Genomic DNA, 18,635 nt, shown 5'->3' on the forward strand with positions numbered 1-18,635 from the left:
AATAAAGTGCTAAATAAATGAAAACAAAAACAAGTCAAACAGGTGATTATGAACAACAATAAATGTGACACACTGCTCATATCTTTTATTTAAAGAAATGTCACAGTTACACCAGAACACAAAGACAGTCAGGTAGCTTTTTTTTTTCCCCCCCCAAACGGTTATCAGAAATTTGAATGAGATGAGGGAAAGGGTTTTCCTTTACATTTCCACACAATTACACTTCACACTTCATCCTTCAGCAGCAAATACAATAACCCACCAAACATGGATGCAGTGTTTGCTTGCGGTGTGCGGTCCATCACATGTATATGTAGTTCCTGTTTTCTTCACTGCTGACAATCAAAGAAGCAGGAAAGGAAAAGATCTGACGAATCACATTACAGCCCTGAGTCTTTTATCTCTGAGGCTGGATTTCCCCAGGCCCATTCCAGCATTGCAAAAATCAAAAGGCACTCACACCCAAAAGCCATCATCATTGATTAGGCAATTATTTCAACAGTCATCTGCATTAGTAACATGAGGCCCAAGGTGCATTCAGGTTTTTAGTGCTCGAAACTAGAGTAGTGTACATTATGCAAGGTATACATGTGCATTTGGGAAATCAAATTGAAAAATTACAACGAAACGTGTTCTTTAAAAGAAAATTTACATTCTGGATCCTGTTAAATAATACTGTAACCAACTCGCAGCAATTGAGACAAAATTTGTTAGTTGAACAGAAGATCTTGGCCTCTGAAATATTGCACTTGGAAATTAAAATTCTTTCTTTGTCCTTTAAACCTCTTCAGTAAATAGACCTCTTTTAAAAATATTAAGTCACTCCAAATATCCCTTCATTCCATTGCTAGAGCCTAAAAATCTGAATGAGCCTCATTTATCCGCAAATATACTCCACCTCTTCCTTACCTTCCCAACTCAGTCTTACTGGATATAGCAAGATTCATAAAAATGTTTTTTTTAATTATTTTTTTAATCAATTTCTGTATGAATGCTGAGCATTGACAGAAACCACTTTACGCCATGTTGAACACATGTTGCTTGGTTGTAGTGTTATGTTTTGTGTATATATTTTAACATTCTCTGAAACAGTTACTGTAAAAGTCTCTAACAAGTCCCACTGCAAATACTGAATTGTCATGTTCAGCTTATCATTCATGTTGATATAAAGGTTCCCTTCATGAGGAAGTAATGCATTTAGATTGGTAACAGTGGATCAAGAAGTAAACATTGCCTGGTTCTCATTTAGCCCTCACAGACCCTCCCACACAGACATGATTCTGTAGTCAGTAGTTCGATGTCATTACGTACTTCCACAAATGTGTTTTCTACAAATCCAAATGTGAAATATTTTACAAGGTGGCTTTTCCCACTTTCTTCTCGTGGATTCCATTTGAAATGTCACATTTTACATAGTAATTATTCTTTGTATTTTGAAATAGAATTTTTTCAATAACTTGTGTAGTTCCATCCTGCTGCCAGAAAACCCTCTTTGGTCCAACTGTGCCTTTCCCAGCCGCACTGTGTGTAGAGTTTAGCAGGAGTAGCCAGCAGGAGCAAGGGGTTGTTTAGAGTTTGACTGACAGACTGAATCTCCAATGCATGCTTCCGAGACCCCCATCCACTGTCAGAGTATTACGCAGCAGCGGCAGAGACGTTGGCCCCCTCCATGCACGGAGGGAGGAGGTGTGACTGGTGCAAAGTAAGCATGGACCTTAATCTCAGGAAGATGAGCCTACAGAAGAAAAAACTGTGTTAAAAACAACAACACGGCATACGCTATATGGTGAAAAGTATGTCTACTACTGAACATTATAACCCTATGTGGGTCAATTTTGGAAATGGGATATTCAGCATGCACAATTTGTTGTGATTGACACGTGTCCACATACTTTTGTGTACGAGATAGTCAGTAGTAATTTGCCAACAGGATGGGATTTTCACTTAACCTTCCCATCATGTATAACGTACATTTAACGTACATATATATATATATATATATATATATATGTACATATTTGTATTGAAATGTTACTTATGAGTGACCCATGATTTTACGCTGTTGGCATGATAATGCAATAGTATTTTTCCTTTCTTTTTTTTTTTTTTTAAAGTTCTGAATTCTTTTTCATTTCAGGAACCTGACTATTAAAAAGTGCTGACACGCTAGAAGAGTCATTGAGTGTCAGCATAAAGCATCAATAAATAAACAATTTCCATGTACAGAAAACCATATCAGTGATCATTTTCCTGTGAATAAGCTGTCACTATAGAAATAGATATAAAAACTCAATCTTTTATATCTATTTCTATAGTAACAGCTTACTGACAGGAAAATCTGTCCGACCTCAGATATAAAAATTCACTAATGTTGTCTTATAAACTATTATATTCAATATTCTATATTCATATAATTTGCAAATTGCATTTTAGGGTTCTTTTAAGACTTGTAAGATAACATTATTGATAGTCTGAATGGATGAACACATTTAAATAATACAAATTGTAAAACAATTAATTACATTAAACAAAAGTTCCACCAGAAATATACCAGCTCATTTCAGTTTTATGTGCTGAAGAGTTAAAGCGTGGGTGTTGCAGCAGTTGATGACTCACTCGAATACGTTTGATTCCTGCCCGAGTGACTTGCTGGCAATCATAAAGCTCAATGCGTTCAAGCCTTTGGCAACTCTTCAGGTGCTCCAGAGTGATGTCTGTGATCAAGGGGCAGTTATCCAGCTCAACCACTTGCAGCCGCTCCTGACCACATACACTGCTGCTCAGGTGTCTAATCCCATCGTCTGTTATCAGCTCGCAATGTGAGAGGCTCTGCGACATGCAGGATCATTAACACACAAAGGAAACGTTCATTATTAATCGTACAAACAGTTTTTCATTTTACTTATATCATGCATGAACACCTATTCAACACAGAAGGCACTCACCAGGGCCTGGAGCCGAGGGCAGTGGATTGAAAGCTGAACAAGTGTGTTGTCAGTGACCTGCAGTGTCAAAGAAAAATACAAAATATATATATATATATTTTTTTTTACTATACATATACATATAGTGGTGTGAAAAAGTGTTTGCCCCTTTCCTGATTTCCTTTTTTTTGTGCATGTTTGTCACACTTTAATGTTTCAGAACATCAAACTAATTTAAATATTAGTAAAAGATAACACAAGTGAACACAACATGCAGTTTTTAAATGAGGGTTTTTATTATTGAGCGAAAACAAAATCCAAAACTACATGGCCCTGCGAAAAAGTGTTTGCCCCCCTGTTAAAACTGTGGTTTATCACACCTGAGTGGAAGTAATCGCAGTTTTAACACGTGGGCAAACACTTTTTCACATAGGGCCATGTAGTTTTGGATTTTGTTTTCCCTCAATAATAAAAACCTTCATTTAAAAACTGCATGTTGTGTTCACTTGTGTTATCTTTTACTAATATTTAAATTAGTTTGATGTTCTGAAAAACATTAAAGTGTGACAAACATGCACAAAAAAAAAGGAATTCAGGAGGTGAGCAAACACTTTCACACTACTGTACATAGATACATACATAATTACATACCATTTGAAGATAATGTTTATCAGATACACGTAAAAAATCTGCAGGAATTGCATTGTTTCAGTCACAAGATTTTATAGAATGACACAAAGAAATTACACTGTTTTGGCTCTACAAATTATAGAGCCCAGAAATAAACGTTCACAGCCAATAATGTCAGAGGCAGAACACATAGGAAGGAGTGAGAGACAATAACTTTCACTAAATGCTCTTCATGCTGAGTACACACTTGATCAATTCTAAAATTGTACATTTCTTAGTGACAAATTTTCTGAGCAGAAGAGAATCTCAGAATGCACGTCATACCTTGAGGTGGATGAGCTACAGCACCATAAAATCATGTCAGGTTCCAAGACCAGAAAGCTAAAGCTGCAAGGAGCACAGACTCACAAAAACTGTCCTGATGAAGATGGGAAAAACAAAGCCTACTCTAATGAATCTCGATTTCCGCTGAGGCTCACAGATGGCAGGGTTAGAATTTGGCACCAACAGCATGAATCCATGGTCCAAGCCTGCCTTGCGTCAATAGTCCAGGCTAGTGGAGGTGGTGTAATGATGTGATGTCTTTATTATATTGATTGCCTCCCTACTTTCAATTAGATTAAATAATCATGTATGGCCAGAGGTGGCAGGTTCAACCTTCCCTCATCTGAACTTAGTCATTAGCACATTAAAATTACAGTATCAATATTTACACAAAGACCCACACTGTAATCCCATGTTGTAACCATCTAAAATACAGGTGTTGATGGTTAGCAGTGAAACGTGGATTGGATAGATTTGATGCCTTTAATATAATAAAAAATTGTGGATAATAATAAATGTAATACTATATTTCAATATATTCATACAAAGTACACAATGTATAATTATTAATACAATTAATAAAAACACAAATACACCAAAAGTCAACTGCAACATCTGACATGGTCATACATGAGGAACCAAACAAGAACACAGTAACATTTCTGTGCTCTGTTACTGCTTAATATAACTCACCAAAATACATTCCTCTAAATCCATTTTCTCCAAATCATGACAATTCTGGAAAAAGAAAAGCAGCAAAAAAGATATTATGTAGAATTGTATATTCAGTAGAACCCACATTAAAACAAAAATAAATATTTCATTGTGCCATGGTGTTTATGCAGCAAACATCAATGACTTAATATGTGTTTGTGTGCATGGGCTTAAATCAACTCACTCTCGCCAGAACAGTAAAACCAGCATCAGTCACATGAGAGCAGCGAGCAGCCTCCAGGATCCTAACCAATCACAAAAAAAAGAAAGCAAACAAAAAAAAAAAAAAAAAAAAAACCCACATAAAAATATATAAAAGAATGGTGGGCGAAAATGCATGAGCGTGTGTAAAGCCTTACTTTAGCCGCTGGCAGTTGAGGCCGAGTGCAGTGAGGGAGGCATCTGTAATGTTGCTGCAGCCAGACACACACACCATCTGCAGCTTGTGACAGCCGCGGCACAAACTCACTAAACCCTCGTCTGTTATCTGCTGAAACATAAGGACAGCCAAATATTAAAGATCTACTTTGTATTAGCCCATGACTAATAATTAAAATAGTGCACTGCAATGAATGTTGTTGTCATTACTTTATACACAACTGATTTAAAACCTACATTCTAAGCACAGCTAAGAATTTAATCCGCTTTCCTCATGCTGGTGAAATGTGTATGAATACTGTACTCAGTACAACTGTAACACTATTATTTGTGATAAGGCTCACAGGGCACAGATTTCTATTACTATGGAGATTATACTTTAATTTAAAAACCAAACCAGGACATTGTGTATAAAAAAAAAAAAAAGAAGCAATGTGTACAACATTTAACCCGAACATAGAAAACTTAAAAAGGCTTTGGAATATTATGGGTGTGAAATGTACTTTGACAGTCATATTGTAATAAGAAAAAAAACTTAAACACTATAAAACCTCCACACACAGAACATTTCTACAGGATAATCCTCTTCGCTGCTTTTTTTTCTCTACTCATCCTGAGGAATCCCGAGATTGCACCAGGTCCAGTTGTGTCCCACCTAACGAAGATTATGGACCTTCAAAGAAGTAGATGCCGACCCCGCAAACATCTAGAGACGTACCAGTGCCATTTGGACCCCACTTTATGTAGAGTTTGGCATTTTTAAAGGCTCTGGTGTGAAGGAGTTGGTGTTGAATCTATAATCTTACAATATTTTTTTTTCCTGGTTCCACAATGTCAACTGACAGTACAAGACTGTAGAAAGGACATTAAAAAGGACATTACCCATAATCACACACTCTGGTACTCATGGTAGTTCTCATTCCCTGGTGTTTTGTATTGTTTTTATTATAACACTCTTGATATCACCCAAATGAGGATGGGTTCCACTTTTGAGTCTGGTTCCTCTCAAGGTTTCTAAGGAAGTTTTTCCTTGCCACGGTCGCCGCAGGCTGCTTACCAGCGATAAATACACATACATTCAATTTTATTCTTACGTTTTGTAAAGCTGCTTTGAGACAATATCCGTTGGGAAAAGCGCTATAGAAATAACTTGAACTTGATAATATGGAATATTGCACAATAAAAAAAGCAAAGAACAAGTTATTTATTACCTTCCATGGTTTTTATTATAACTCAAAATGAAAGCAGAATGGACCTGCTGTACTCTGATATTCTTCTTGGTGTATAAATGTACATTTATATATTGTATGTTTATCTTTTAATCAGCAGAGATTTAGTGTACCTGAATATAAATCAGTTAATTTATTTTCAGTAAATCTGATACCCTGTGGGCCTCCCAACCACCACCAAAAGGTTAGTTAACATCAGCCTTACTGTGCAGGATTGCATGTTGATTATCATGAGCTCAGGACAGTGCTTCTGGAGGTGTTTCAGTGCAGCATCATCCAACTGAAAAAAGAAAAAAAAAACATCTGCTCACACACAACTCATACTTTAACCATTTTCTGTTACAAGACACTACAAGCTGTTTGTGTGGAAGCAAGCACAACCTTTTTTTTATGGCGAGGAAGTGCATAATATATAATAATTTTGTCTTATAGGCATATTGCTGTCTTTTTAAAAGGAGCTAGAGGTCTCTACCTGCCTTCTTCCATGCAGGGGACCTCCCTTGTGTATTGGAGTCACAAAGATCTTTAGTGTAAAGCTTTGTGTGAAGTTGGCTTGAAGACTAGTATTTTCTGGTGATCAGTTTTCTTTATATATGGGGGAAGCACACCAGAATTAGATCATATCAAAGTTGATCAGTCTATTGATGCTGCAGCTTTCAGCAACAATGATCCGGCAGAATCCTTATTGCTTTTCCGAGTCTGTGTTATTTCAGTGTTATCTGTACCAGAGAGCCATTCAATCTTCAGGTCAGCTGTTTAATTGCTAGAACAAGTAAGAAAAGGAGTGTTGTCTTGCCTAAGCACAACAGTGGGTGGTTGATATGACATTCTCCCATAGACAAACCGGATGCCTAAACCATAATGTATGTTACTAACCAAAACAAAGGAATCTTATCCTAATGGGCCTACCTCTAGATGAAGGAGCTGCTGCAAGCTGGGCATCATCTTGCACCTTTTTCCTATTATTAAAAATGATCCTAGTCACTGCCAGTGCTGTGAGGCTGACCTCTGAGCACCTTCCAGGGCAGCGTTGATCTTTGCATTTCAATAATGTGCAATAGAATGATTTTTACATATGTAACTACCAGAGTCAAAAACAACCGGCACCAACCCGTCATGAACATGGTGAGAAGTTTTATGGGGAATTTAAAAAAAAACACTGGATCACAGGTGCATAAGTAAACCTCAGTATATGTGCATAGGTGGAAGATGTTATGAAGGTGTTATTACACAGCCCATGGTGACTGTTTGAGGTTCATATGACTGCAAATGCACATGCAATGAGGATTACACAGTGTGCTATGTTTGTGTGTGTGTGCGTTTGTGTACCTGTGTGCAGCCTCTGAGGAACAGTGCTTTGAGACTGGTACAGCCACGGCTGAGTGCCTCGATGCCATCACGTGTGATCTGATCACACCAGGATAGGTTTAGATTCTCTAACATGCGACAGCCCTCACTGAAATGCACAAATCAATGATTTGGGCCAAAAAATAATACAGATTTTTAGTATGTTTTCAGAGAATCTATGTGGTACTGTACTACATCAATGCCACACTAATGCTTAGTTACACCCCTCTCTCCCCCCAATAGCTTACTAAGATTTCTCTAAAGAACACAACAATTATGTAATTCTTATTGGAACTTTAATATATTCTTAACATCTTAAGGAAAACGATAGAGAGACATAAAGCAATAAACAATTGCACACAAATTCACCAAAGAAATTATTTTAAAGTCAGTGAGTATCACCCATTTTCACTAGTTGTGAAAGTTTCTCATGTCTTTCAGCAATATAGATCTGATAAAACCTGAAAAAAGTATTTTTACATGTTCATGTAATCTGCTTAACACAGAAGCATAAGATTAAATGCATAGAAAACACATTTCAAACAATTACAGTTTATTTCGAATGCTGAGGATGGAGCCACCAGGAAGGAGGAAAAGAGAAATGCCAAGGAGGAGGTTTATGGATGTGGTAAGAGAAGACATGCAGGTAGTTGGTTTGAGAGAGGCAGATGTAGAGGACAGAGGGGTATGGAGACGGATGATCCGCTGTGGCGAACCCCTAATGGGAGAAGCCGAAAGAAGAAGAAGAAGGAGAAGACAGCTCATTTTATAATTGCTAATTCAGGTTTTTCTTGCCATGCTGAATTTAAAACTACAGTAAAATCCCAAACTTGAGTCTGATCAGGCATTGTTATAAAGTGCTATTTTAAAGCAGAGCTAAAGTGGTTCACATGCTCAAAGGGAAGAAAAAACAGCCAAAAAAACCCTTTTAATCCTGTGCTGTAAAAACGATAAACCTGTAATATTGGGCAATTTTTGAAAATGTGACAAAAACAGGTGAATAAAAAAAATAAAACTGTAATGTTTTACCATCTCTATTTATAACAATTAATGCAATGGCTGCTTTATATTAAAAGCAAAATATAAAGCAAAATGTCATATATAGTTTAAACAGTGCAGTGTGGTTTATCTATTGCTGAGTCCATATAATTTTCTTAAATAGCACATATTACCTTCCTAACTTGGCAGTCTATTTGTTAATGGTTTAGTAATGGACACATCAGTCTTGTGTTTCAGTAGTAGATGTGACAAGTCTGGACTGCAGTATATGCAGGATTCACAGTATTAGTAATTGAAAAGGTTTAACTATCAGCATTAGTGATGCCCTGTTTCACATAAGTAAAATTGCACATTTGTAGTCTTCATATACTCTTCACAGAGTATTATGGTAAACAGAGATTTTGATGTTACCTTCTCTTACTCTTATGCAGGCTCCCAGGATTGCTGACAATGAAGTAACTCCCCACTTTATCCCTTTATTTGCCCTTTATCTGCAGTTATGTCTGAGTTACATTCTGGCTCTGCTATTTAGTTATAGTGTCAGAGCCAGACCTGCCAGTGCCACTGCTTGCACTCTGATCACAACATAAACTATTTTAAACCACTGTCGAGTAAGATCCTACTCAACAATCTGTCCTTTGTATGTGTACTGCTGCCTGACATAACATACCTTTACTGATGTTGCTCGATTCACCCTCAGGACCTGCCTGATTCATCCTGATGTTCTACTTCTGCTTGGAGTTTCTGCATTTGTGACTCACTTTCTGCTGTTGTGTATAGTCCCAAAAGGATAAAAAGTTTTTAAGATTTGATCTTCCCAAATAGTATATGCCCAATTCTCATCCTCTGGTGTCATCCAAAATAAGACAGAGTCTGGTACCTCTTAAATGTATAACATAATTTCCTCTGTCTTGCTCATTAGGACACTAAATCTACATCTGGATTTCTGTAAAGATTTCTGTCAGACCATTTCTGACAGAAAAACATTGACATGGATTGTTTTTAAATGTAGACATAGGTTGAATTCTCTTTATATAGGTGTACGAACATTAAAATAGACCAGGATTTAAATGGGAGCAACTTTGAACCTAAACACATATGTGCTGAAATGTAGCTAGCACACAAATAAACACTGAGAAGGATACATCAGCTCATATATCTCAAAATGTAGGCTGCGTTACTTTGCTGTACCTGCAGGCTCCTGCAGTATGATACAGCGTTTGATGTCAAAGAGACAAATATGTCCTACTGTTTTTATTATTTTTATTGACTTCTTACTATTTACCCATAGAGCAGGCTCTGGTCTTACAAACCAACACATGATAGACTTTTAGCATCTAATACATTATCAGCCTAAGAAAAGTATATTAAATAATTAAATATTATTGTCTTTAACATGGCAAAATCAAGTAGCAGTTTCCAATTGCAATTGAAGATTCTTTCTCTCAAAGTACTTGATTAATATTGCCAGACATGCCTCTTTTTGCAATATTTCATGTAATTAAAAAAAAAACAACAGCGCATATAAAATACAGTGGAACCCGGTTATGTCGATGTCCTAGGGGGTTGCCAAAAAGCATCGAGATAACCGATGATTGAGATAAACGAAAATCAAAATGGCGGCAATATATTAACGTGCTTGAAATTTCTTTATGTACATGATGTGCGTTAATAAATGAGAATGTGCATGCACGTGTTTTTGAAGGTTTTTTTTTACACAACAGCGTTGCCGCGATTTGTTTGATGAAGGCATGTTATAAAAATGTACATACAGTAAATGTTTGTTAACAGTCAGGAATCCACCTGCCACGCCCCCTTCGGCCCCCTTCGGCGTGTCAGGTGCTTTCTCGGCCGCTTTCTCTGAAGCTCCCGGGTTCAATCGCGCACATATGGTGCTCGTTTATCATCATCACCAGCTCCTATTTAAACTTCCACACTCTCACTGTCCGTTATTGTTGGTATATGTTGGTTCACGGCGGTCGTTGTTATCGCGCATGCGTATCCCGGTACGTGCCTTCCCACTGGCACTCTCTCAATGGCTGCTCTTTTCTTCCCAAAGCGCATCGCGGATTCCCCCCCACCCCGATCCTGCCGGTGTTCATTCTATGCTTTTGCTGCTCATCCCACGTTCTCCCGTGTGCTGGTCAGCGCCGTGCTTCTACTTTCGCCTCCCGTTCATCGCATAACATTTAACAACAAAAGGCATATGTGCACTAACTAACAGCAGAGATTCACCAGTATACAATACAACACCTGTAGCAGCTGTAAGCCTTGATTTTTCCGGCACTTCCGTGAGTTCTTCTGCGGCTGCACCGAGATAATCGACGTTAAATGGCAAATTTTTCCCCCCTTGTGCTCGAGATATTAGGGTTCGGCGACATAACCGAGAATTTGGCGGTTCCACTTCAAAAACGTCAACTTAATAGGGTTGTCGAGTTAACCGAGGGCGAGATAACCGGGTTCCACTGTACATGAATGTTGACTCCAAAATTTGAATACTGATGCCTTGAACGGTTATCCAAGTATTGGAATATCTGCACAAATCCCTAATGCTGAAAACCTGTAGAAAGCGGGCCTTGGATATAAACATGCACTAGCGTGCCTCAGTCCTCTGCAAAGTCTCTTAATTAGTGCATATTTCTGAGTCACAATTTCTATTCATTTTCAGCTTAAGACATTCCTGTTACAGTGATGGCCTTGCCTGCCTTTTCCTGTAGATTAGATGTTGTATTTACCTATTATTACTGTTGGTCTTTTGTAAAACATTCACAAAAACTTACTCACACAACTTCAATCCTTTACCTCGTTTTTTCCAATGCCTAAACCATTAAATAAGTCTGTGATCAAAATTAGGATCATGTTCCTCTGTGTAGCCTACTGAGTAAACATTCACTCGGGAACAGGTGAGTGGTTTTCCATCTCAAATTTTCCAGACCATCAACTATGTTTGTAGTCAGACCTTTGATGTTTTAAGTGGAATTATTCTGTCTTTTAGACTTTTAAACAAATATTAGAAAGACATGATTTATAATGATTTTCTTTAATATATAAAAATAGTGTAAGGATTTTTCATGTCTGTAATAAAGATGGGTTTCAGATAGGATGTAATCTGAATCTAAATGCTTTGCTTTCCCACACTGTAAGGCAGAAAATCTGTTACAGCCTATGTCTTAATCATCTTAGACATGCAGATAGGTCCTCAAGTCTGACCTCATATTCACACTTGTATCAGGAATGTATGCAAATCCGAATGAAGAAACAGGGGCTGGATTAAAAAAAAAAAAAAGAACTAGCAGGATACCAAATGTTAAGCACATGCAAAATAAATCCCACAAAGTTCAAAGAAGGTATTTTCTCTGTTCTATAAATCTAAAAAAAAATATGTAAATTCATTACAATAAATAAGCACATAAATAAAAAAATCCACTATTGAAAAATATGCATTTAATTTATATCTAAGGATATAGTTTCTATGAAAAATCCCATTACATAATTCCTTGCTTCAAAAGCTAAAAACTAACAAATTGCAACTTTTCTATGCTTAACCATTAACAATTATTTTTTGGCTCTAATTAAGACATGATTTCATCCCCATGATCTGATGTGATTTAAAGCGATCATGTTTTATTTCACAGCAACGTGCCACATTAGCACTTTTGACTTTTGCCATGCACGCTAAAAAAGAGGTGTGCATAGATCTTTATTATAGATTCCATTCATATAAAATATAAATATAGTCACAGTGGCTATGAACAGATCAATTTAAAAAAGAGAATTAAAAAAAATTAAGAATAAACATAGTAAATCCTGCACAAGCAAACAGTAAATAAACATGGCCTTCCATTCTCTTCCATGCTACACATCAAACACCCGAAATATCTGTTCCATACACACCTCTAATCTAAACAAAGATGCGACCCATTCTGTTCTGAACTTCAAATGGGGGAAATTAATGTATACTTCTCTTTTCTTTTGTTTGACTTTCAACATTCTATTTCTTAATTGAATTTTCTGCTGTGTCATCACTTCACTATTCATACCAAACTTCCCTTTCTGACTCCCTTTGGATCTGTAGTTTCTGCTCTGATGAGCTGCCTTCAGATTTATACCTTGCATAAATACGCAACAGAGGAACACAAGTCATTTGCTTCATTTTGAACATATTTTTGCTTCGTATTGCTGAACCACAGACAGTTTAATACATTTACTGTCTCTATTACAGTATTTTTTACCCCGGTTCACAGTTGGTGACTGTTTTCTTTTATTTCCTCCAATTTGGTTTATCAGTTACATTTAATTTTAATGCTGATTTACAGACAAGTGGCAAAAGTCATAAGTGCTGACCTTTCCAAATTATACGATCCTAAACCGTTCCCTACTCACAATTAACTCACTTTAATTAAAAAAATGCTATTTAATGTATTACTGTATAAAAAATTTTCTTCATTTTATAATTAATAATTATATTTGTATTCATAAATTTTATTATTTCAACATAAAACTCAATAAAAACAATTCCCTATAAGTTTTCTGGTCTATCGTGCTCGCTGTGAGAGACTGGGAAAATCAGCAAAACAAATTAGTTATGTGGCAAATGCAATTCAGCGATAAACCAGGGGCTAAGTTGAGATTCGAACCGCGGTAAAGCGAGATATTACTGTATTTCAATTTAATATCAAGTTTCATTTCTATATCAAAGAGCACAATACGCTTCCAGGATTTATTTAAGGCACATTGCAAAAACTGTAAATGTAAAAATATATCTATTGCAACACTGTATATGATGAAATGTAGCAAATTAGCATTAGTCAGTTCAGCACTGTATGCTTTATGTATATAAGCAGTCCTAGTGTTGTCTACAAGTTAAAAAACTGTCCCACATATAAACACAGTCAGGCATAGCAAGGGTTAATAATTGTGCTTTAGCAATCAGTTTTGTTTAAAAATTCACCTGAGCCTCACCTAAGGCTAAACCCTGCTTGTAAGATTCCTGTAATAACTTTGCAAAGGTTAGAAACATGGGGAATGGAGTTACTCTTATTTATTTTCAAAAAAGCCATGAAAGACTAACAAAATTATTCTCAAAATACATTTAAATAACCAAATCCTCTTAATTCCTCTAGGTTAAAAAGTCTTAATGAAGGAGTCGTGGAGTTAAGAGTTAATTAAATAAAGTGGCAGTGCAGTGTACCATGAGATTAAAACGTTGGCTCAGATTATACATAATGTCCCGTGGAAGTTTTTTGATAGAAAGAGTTTGTAGCAAGATGTTTTGGTGATTAATTTAACAAATGTTGGTTTTGCATTTATCCCAAAGCAAAGAAACACAGAATCAGATATTAAGTTGACTCAAACATATTCACCATTAATGGATGACGAGCATTCATCTTCAATATAGTTAATAGTTCATTTTTATAGTATTTTGTAGACATGTTTTATATTACGTAAAGGTAATTTTGCTGAATAAACTCTAGTTTATTGTAATCTTGTAATCCGGAATGGCGGACAAATATATTTTTACTTTAAAGGAATGTCATTGTTTTTGCACTGCAGAATTATCAATCCAGTAATTGTGTAATTGGCATAATTTGCAAACTTGTGATTAATGAGAAAGTGAATTGTGAACGTATTCTAAAATCCTGCAAAAAAACCCAAAATATTTTAGCCTTTTATTTCCAATTGATCTTTTGCACTGTGTGCACAGGTGAATGTTTCCACCATCCATAAAGATTACAGAACACCACTTGGGAAGGAGGAAGACATGATTTACCTGTAGACTTCTGGGTTTTGTAGGTTTTAAACCATGTTATGCCTGAAAAGGTTTCAGACACCGCTTTTGAAATGTGTTGGGAATGTGAATGGAAGATTTTGGATAACAATGCCATCAGATAGAATTAATTCCCCATAAACCTCTACTGTAAACAGAGTTTTACATTGGTAGGATGCAAGATTTTATTGCATTACAATTTTACACAGGGTGACTAACTTTAGTTATCTGTCAGCGCTTTTAGTAGGCTTCTGAAATAGTGAACTAAATATCAGAACTCTAACAGGAACATTTTAATTTAATATTATATTAATAAAATATGTTTTATGGCAGATATTCTCAAGAAACTTACAATAAAATATTCGAAAATACAAACTATAAGATTTTTTTTTGTATTATAAGGAGAACCAACAATGGGATTTCTCAGGTTATTGATATTCCATTTTTGCTATAGCAATCACAAAAACACTCTATCGTACACAAATACAACAAGCTCTCTTCAGATAATGAAACAAGTACTCCTTATGGACAATAGCTAAATAAAAAGCAGAGGCCAAATAAGTTATAATTTAACATTTAATTGCATCCATAAAACAGGTTATTATCTAAAATGTCCTCTCATCCCATTCTTCTGTTCCCCTGGTAGAAATGTTGAACTTTTTTGTCACTGACCTTAATGACTTGAGTGCATGGTTGGTAATCGACACACAGGACGTGAGGTCAAAGTGGCGGAGTTTGGAGCAGAACTTGCTGAGGCTGACGCAGGTTGAATCTGTGATCTTAGTGCAGCCATTCAGATTCAGATGTTCTATGTTACGACAATTCTGTGCAAAGGTCCTACGAAAAAAAAACCACGAGATTTGAAAAACAATCATTTAAATTCTATTGATTGCTAAAAATGTTAGCTACAATGAAAGAAGATTTTAAACTAGTAAATAAAAAGTTCAAAATGCCTAAGATACAATACTTTTCGCCTGATATTTCCATAGTAGTTTCCTCGCAGAGCATAAAATACAGAGCTCCTAAGCAATAAACACAAAGGCTGGCAGACCTGCAAACCTAATATAGAGATTCTTTCAATATATTCTAAACAGTCAGCAATTACAGAAATGCAATTACAACAAAGAAATCTGGACACGATGTTCACAATTCACAGATGAATGGTTTAGGTGCTAAGTAATGCAAATTGTGATTGTAAGTGGAACTCACTTCATAGAGGCATCGCCCACACTGAGACAACCTCTCAAACTCAGCTGTCTCAGAAAGCCACCACATCTCTTTGAAATGTTCTCCACCACACGACCCTAAAAAGAGAGACAGAAACAAAGAAGAAAAAACCCAGAAGAAATGAGTGAGAGATCATTGAAGGCAGGATGATCTATGGATTCAGCAACAAAGCCGCCTGACCCAGTACAAATCCTATACCCAAACAAACACACACAGCACCGCAATAAATCAATGGCCCCCCTACACACACACACACACACACACACACACACACACACACACACACACACACACACACACACACACACACACACACACACACACTTTCCCATGCATACACACAAATATTCACACCATGCCTTGCAAACACATACACTCCAGCTACACTTCAAATAATGGCTTTCACCTCTACATCAGTTTGGAAGTTGAAGAGATCTATCTTCTGCCAGTTGCTTCCATCCAGTGCTAGAACATTCCATGCCTATACATTTTCAGAAAAACAAACAAACAAACAAACAAAAAAACAGGTTCTCTTAATATCTCAAGGACATGCTATTTTAAACTAAGGAGACACACCTTAATGTGGGACATACCTTGGATACTTGGGCACACCTACACAGCGTAACCACATCTAGGTAGGAGAAAATCCTGTGGTAAAAAGTAACAATGATAATATGCGTTAATCAATAGCAAATACAATGTCTAGTACAGGTCAGGCTGTGGACCGGGTAAACTTACCTGAGCAGAAGCTCTTTGGGAAGCTTTTTGTTGATCGGGGCTTCATCGCTGCTTGAGAACACCTGAGGGAAGATATAAGGAGAGCGACCAACCATTAATCATGAATGCAAATATCAAAACACAAACGTTTGCCAGACCAGCCCTTAGCCAAACTCAGCAAAGATCTTTTACACGAGTACACACCTGGACATGGGCTGCAGTTTGACTATATTTAGTTACTATACATGTGCAGTCCCAGAAAAACAAGGTATCAACATCAAGATATTTAAAATAATCGCACCACTAATCTGATATACTGTGTGTACAAGACTACAGTGCAGTGGAAAACTAACACATGATAAATACATTCAAGTGTAGGTTCCCACTGATCCTACAGTTTATTCAATATCTCAGGTTATCACAAATGGTAGTGCATATTATAATAACAATAAAAAAAGATAATAGTCTAAATGAAATATTAAATATTATAAATATTTTCAACCAACTTGGACGGCCACTAATTGCCTTTATAACTGTGTCCAACCGTTTGTGCAAATTTAATGTATTTTTTCAACTGATCTCCGTCATATCATTCGACAACTCATGGTTTGCCTTTTTCCAATTAGTTCTAGAGACTAACATGGTAGAGGGAAAAAAAATCTCTTTATTGTAGCAGTTATCCATGTCCTGTTTTTTAATATCTTATAATTCGATTTTATCCTAAAACCTAGTTATGTTGCTTTATAACCAGAGAGCTCCAGAGATGCAAGGATTTTTGTAGCTGACTTAAAAAAAAAAGAAAGATATAAAGACAGACAACATCAAGGCAAAATTCTGACTTCTTTTGATTTATTTCAGAACATTTCCCCTGGGGAGACACCAATCTGGTGCTGGATATTGATATCTGGAATCATTTGAAAAAGTATTGGATCAGATTTTACATAGACACTAATACAAAGTTGACCGGCACAACATAAACCCTGCACTCATCACAGGATTCATTACATATTCCTAACTTCAAAAAAAGAATCCACAGCATGGATGTCAACTATCTACTGACAATAGAGATCTGATATTTTCCACAGTACAGTACTGATACATGGAAGCACTGCATTGTTATGATTTTTCTGTTGGTTTATTTTTTCCTGAGGTTTAGGATTGTTATCTTGCAGGATATACCCCACCTAATCATTTACACCCTGGAATTCATATTTAGGTTTCATTAATCAAGTATATTAGTGCATACAAGGAACCTAAGCCCTGGTTATCCATACAATCATTGCATATAAATTATTACAGATTATTTTAAAGGAATAGAGTACTATGAATAGAAGTAGAGACTATGGCACTGTAAGTAAAAAATAACACTGTACACTGCAGTGTAAATACAAATTAAAAGGCTAAAGAAAATGAATGATGCAGCGATAAATCGGTTTGCACAGAAATGTTACTGCATCTTGAACTCAAACCAAAACGCAGTAAGTGACAGTCATAATGTATGTGAGGCCCCAGAGATCCAGAAAAGATAGGGGACCGAGATCTTTGCAATCGACTGTATGCGACACTAGTTATGGACCAAAGAGAAGACTTATGACCACATTTCTTTACAGTGAGGCTTCAAATAACAATTTACGCACCATCAATAGTGCATTATATCTCGCAGATGTAGTCGTATGTGGTTAAGCTCTAACCCACCCAAATAGTGCTCCATACCTCCTCATGCTACACACACTCAGAAGCGGGGTACTGTTTCGACCCAATCTTTGACACAGCAGTGCGCCGTAGTCTTTTGTGCACGCGCAGACTCTCAGCTCTGCGCCGTGAGCGCGAGACAGCCCAGCTAAACGGATTCAGGCCCGAGAGCTCAGCTCGGTGCCGTGAAGCGATCGGATTACCGACCGGAAACAACCGTGTGGTCAGCATGACACCATCATGAGCTCCAGTCGGGTCTGAAACCACGCAGGCTCCCACGCCCGCACGTACACGCGCGCAAATGGTGCCCACAAACACACGCCCTCACATGCACGCACACGGTCGATCAGGCGCACACGCACACGGTGCCGCCCATTCTGTGTTTCCTCACGCACACTAAAACAGCCAGAAAGTGGCCTGACAATCATCTCTAATCTGCGTTTACCTCGAATCTGCCCTTGGTGATGCTGTTCATCTCCGCCGCGATGTCAGCAATAATACGGAGCGCCGATTTTTTTTTTTTTCCTTTTAATTTTTTTAATTATGATTATTTGTATTTGCTCTTTTCCGAAATGTGTCTTACAGGACGGAGAGCCGTGTGTGCGTGTGTAGAAAACCGGAGCAGTCCGCGACTGAGCGCCGTCCGCGCCGTCCGCCGCCAAACATCCCAGTCAAAATAACAATAAT

General features: G+C 37.0%; 1 protein-coding gene across 2 annotated transcripts; it reads right to left on the minus strand.

The window, feature by feature from the left end:
- Positions 1-63: 63 nt before the first annotated feature.
- Positions 64-18,607, minus strand: fbxl2 (F-box and leucine-rich repeat protein 2). 2 transcript variants are annotated; one of them, XM_046834373.1, is made up of 14 exons: positions 18,394-18,607; positions 16,278-16,339; positions 16,133-16,187; positions 15,946-16,020; positions 15,522-15,616; positions 14,985-15,149; positions 7,529-7,655; positions 6,405-6,479; positions 4,952-5,079; positions 4,777-4,837; positions 4,572-4,616; positions 2,946-3,002; positions 2,617-2,829; positions 64-1,735 (listed from the first exon to the last, which is right to left on the minus strand). In XM_046834373.1, exons 1-14 carry the CDS (start codon positions 18,421-18,423, stop codon positions 1,628-1,630), a joined length of 1,296 nt encoding a protein of 431 aa, XP_046690329.1. In that variant the 5' UTR covers positions 18,424-18,607; the 3' UTR covers positions 64-1,627. The 2 variants fall into 2 exon arrangements, with proteins under 2 accessions (XP_046690329.1, XP_046690328.1); XM_046834372.1 differs by having other exon boundaries at positions 4,952-5,082.
- Between the last annotated feature and the right edge of the window lie 28 nt (positions 18,608-18,635).

The sequence above is a fragment of the Silurus meridionalis genome, chromosome 22, assembly GCF_014805685.1.
Source record: "Silurus meridionalis isolate SWU-2019-XX chromosome 22, ASM1480568v1, whole genome shotgun sequence".
Classification (NCBI taxonomy): Eukaryota; Metazoa; Chordata; class Actinopteri; order Siluriformes; family Siluridae; genus Silurus; species Silurus meridionalis.

What these genes read in the sequence shown, in the direction of transcription:
- fbxl2 (XM_046834372.1), bottom strand. Translation starts at nt 18,423, where the DNA reads ATGAACAGCATCACCAAGGGCAGATTCGAG. An exon ending in GTGGGCGATGCCTCTATGAA is followed by an intron (nt 15,150 to 15,521) that starts GTGAGTTCCACT and finishes TTTTTTTCGTAG; the next exon opens with GACCTTTGCACAGAATTGTC. An exon ending in ATTTAGAGGAATGTATTTTG is followed by an intron (nt 3,003 to 4,571) that starts GTGAGTTATATT and finishes TTGACACTGCAG; the next exon opens with GTCACTGACAACACACTTGT.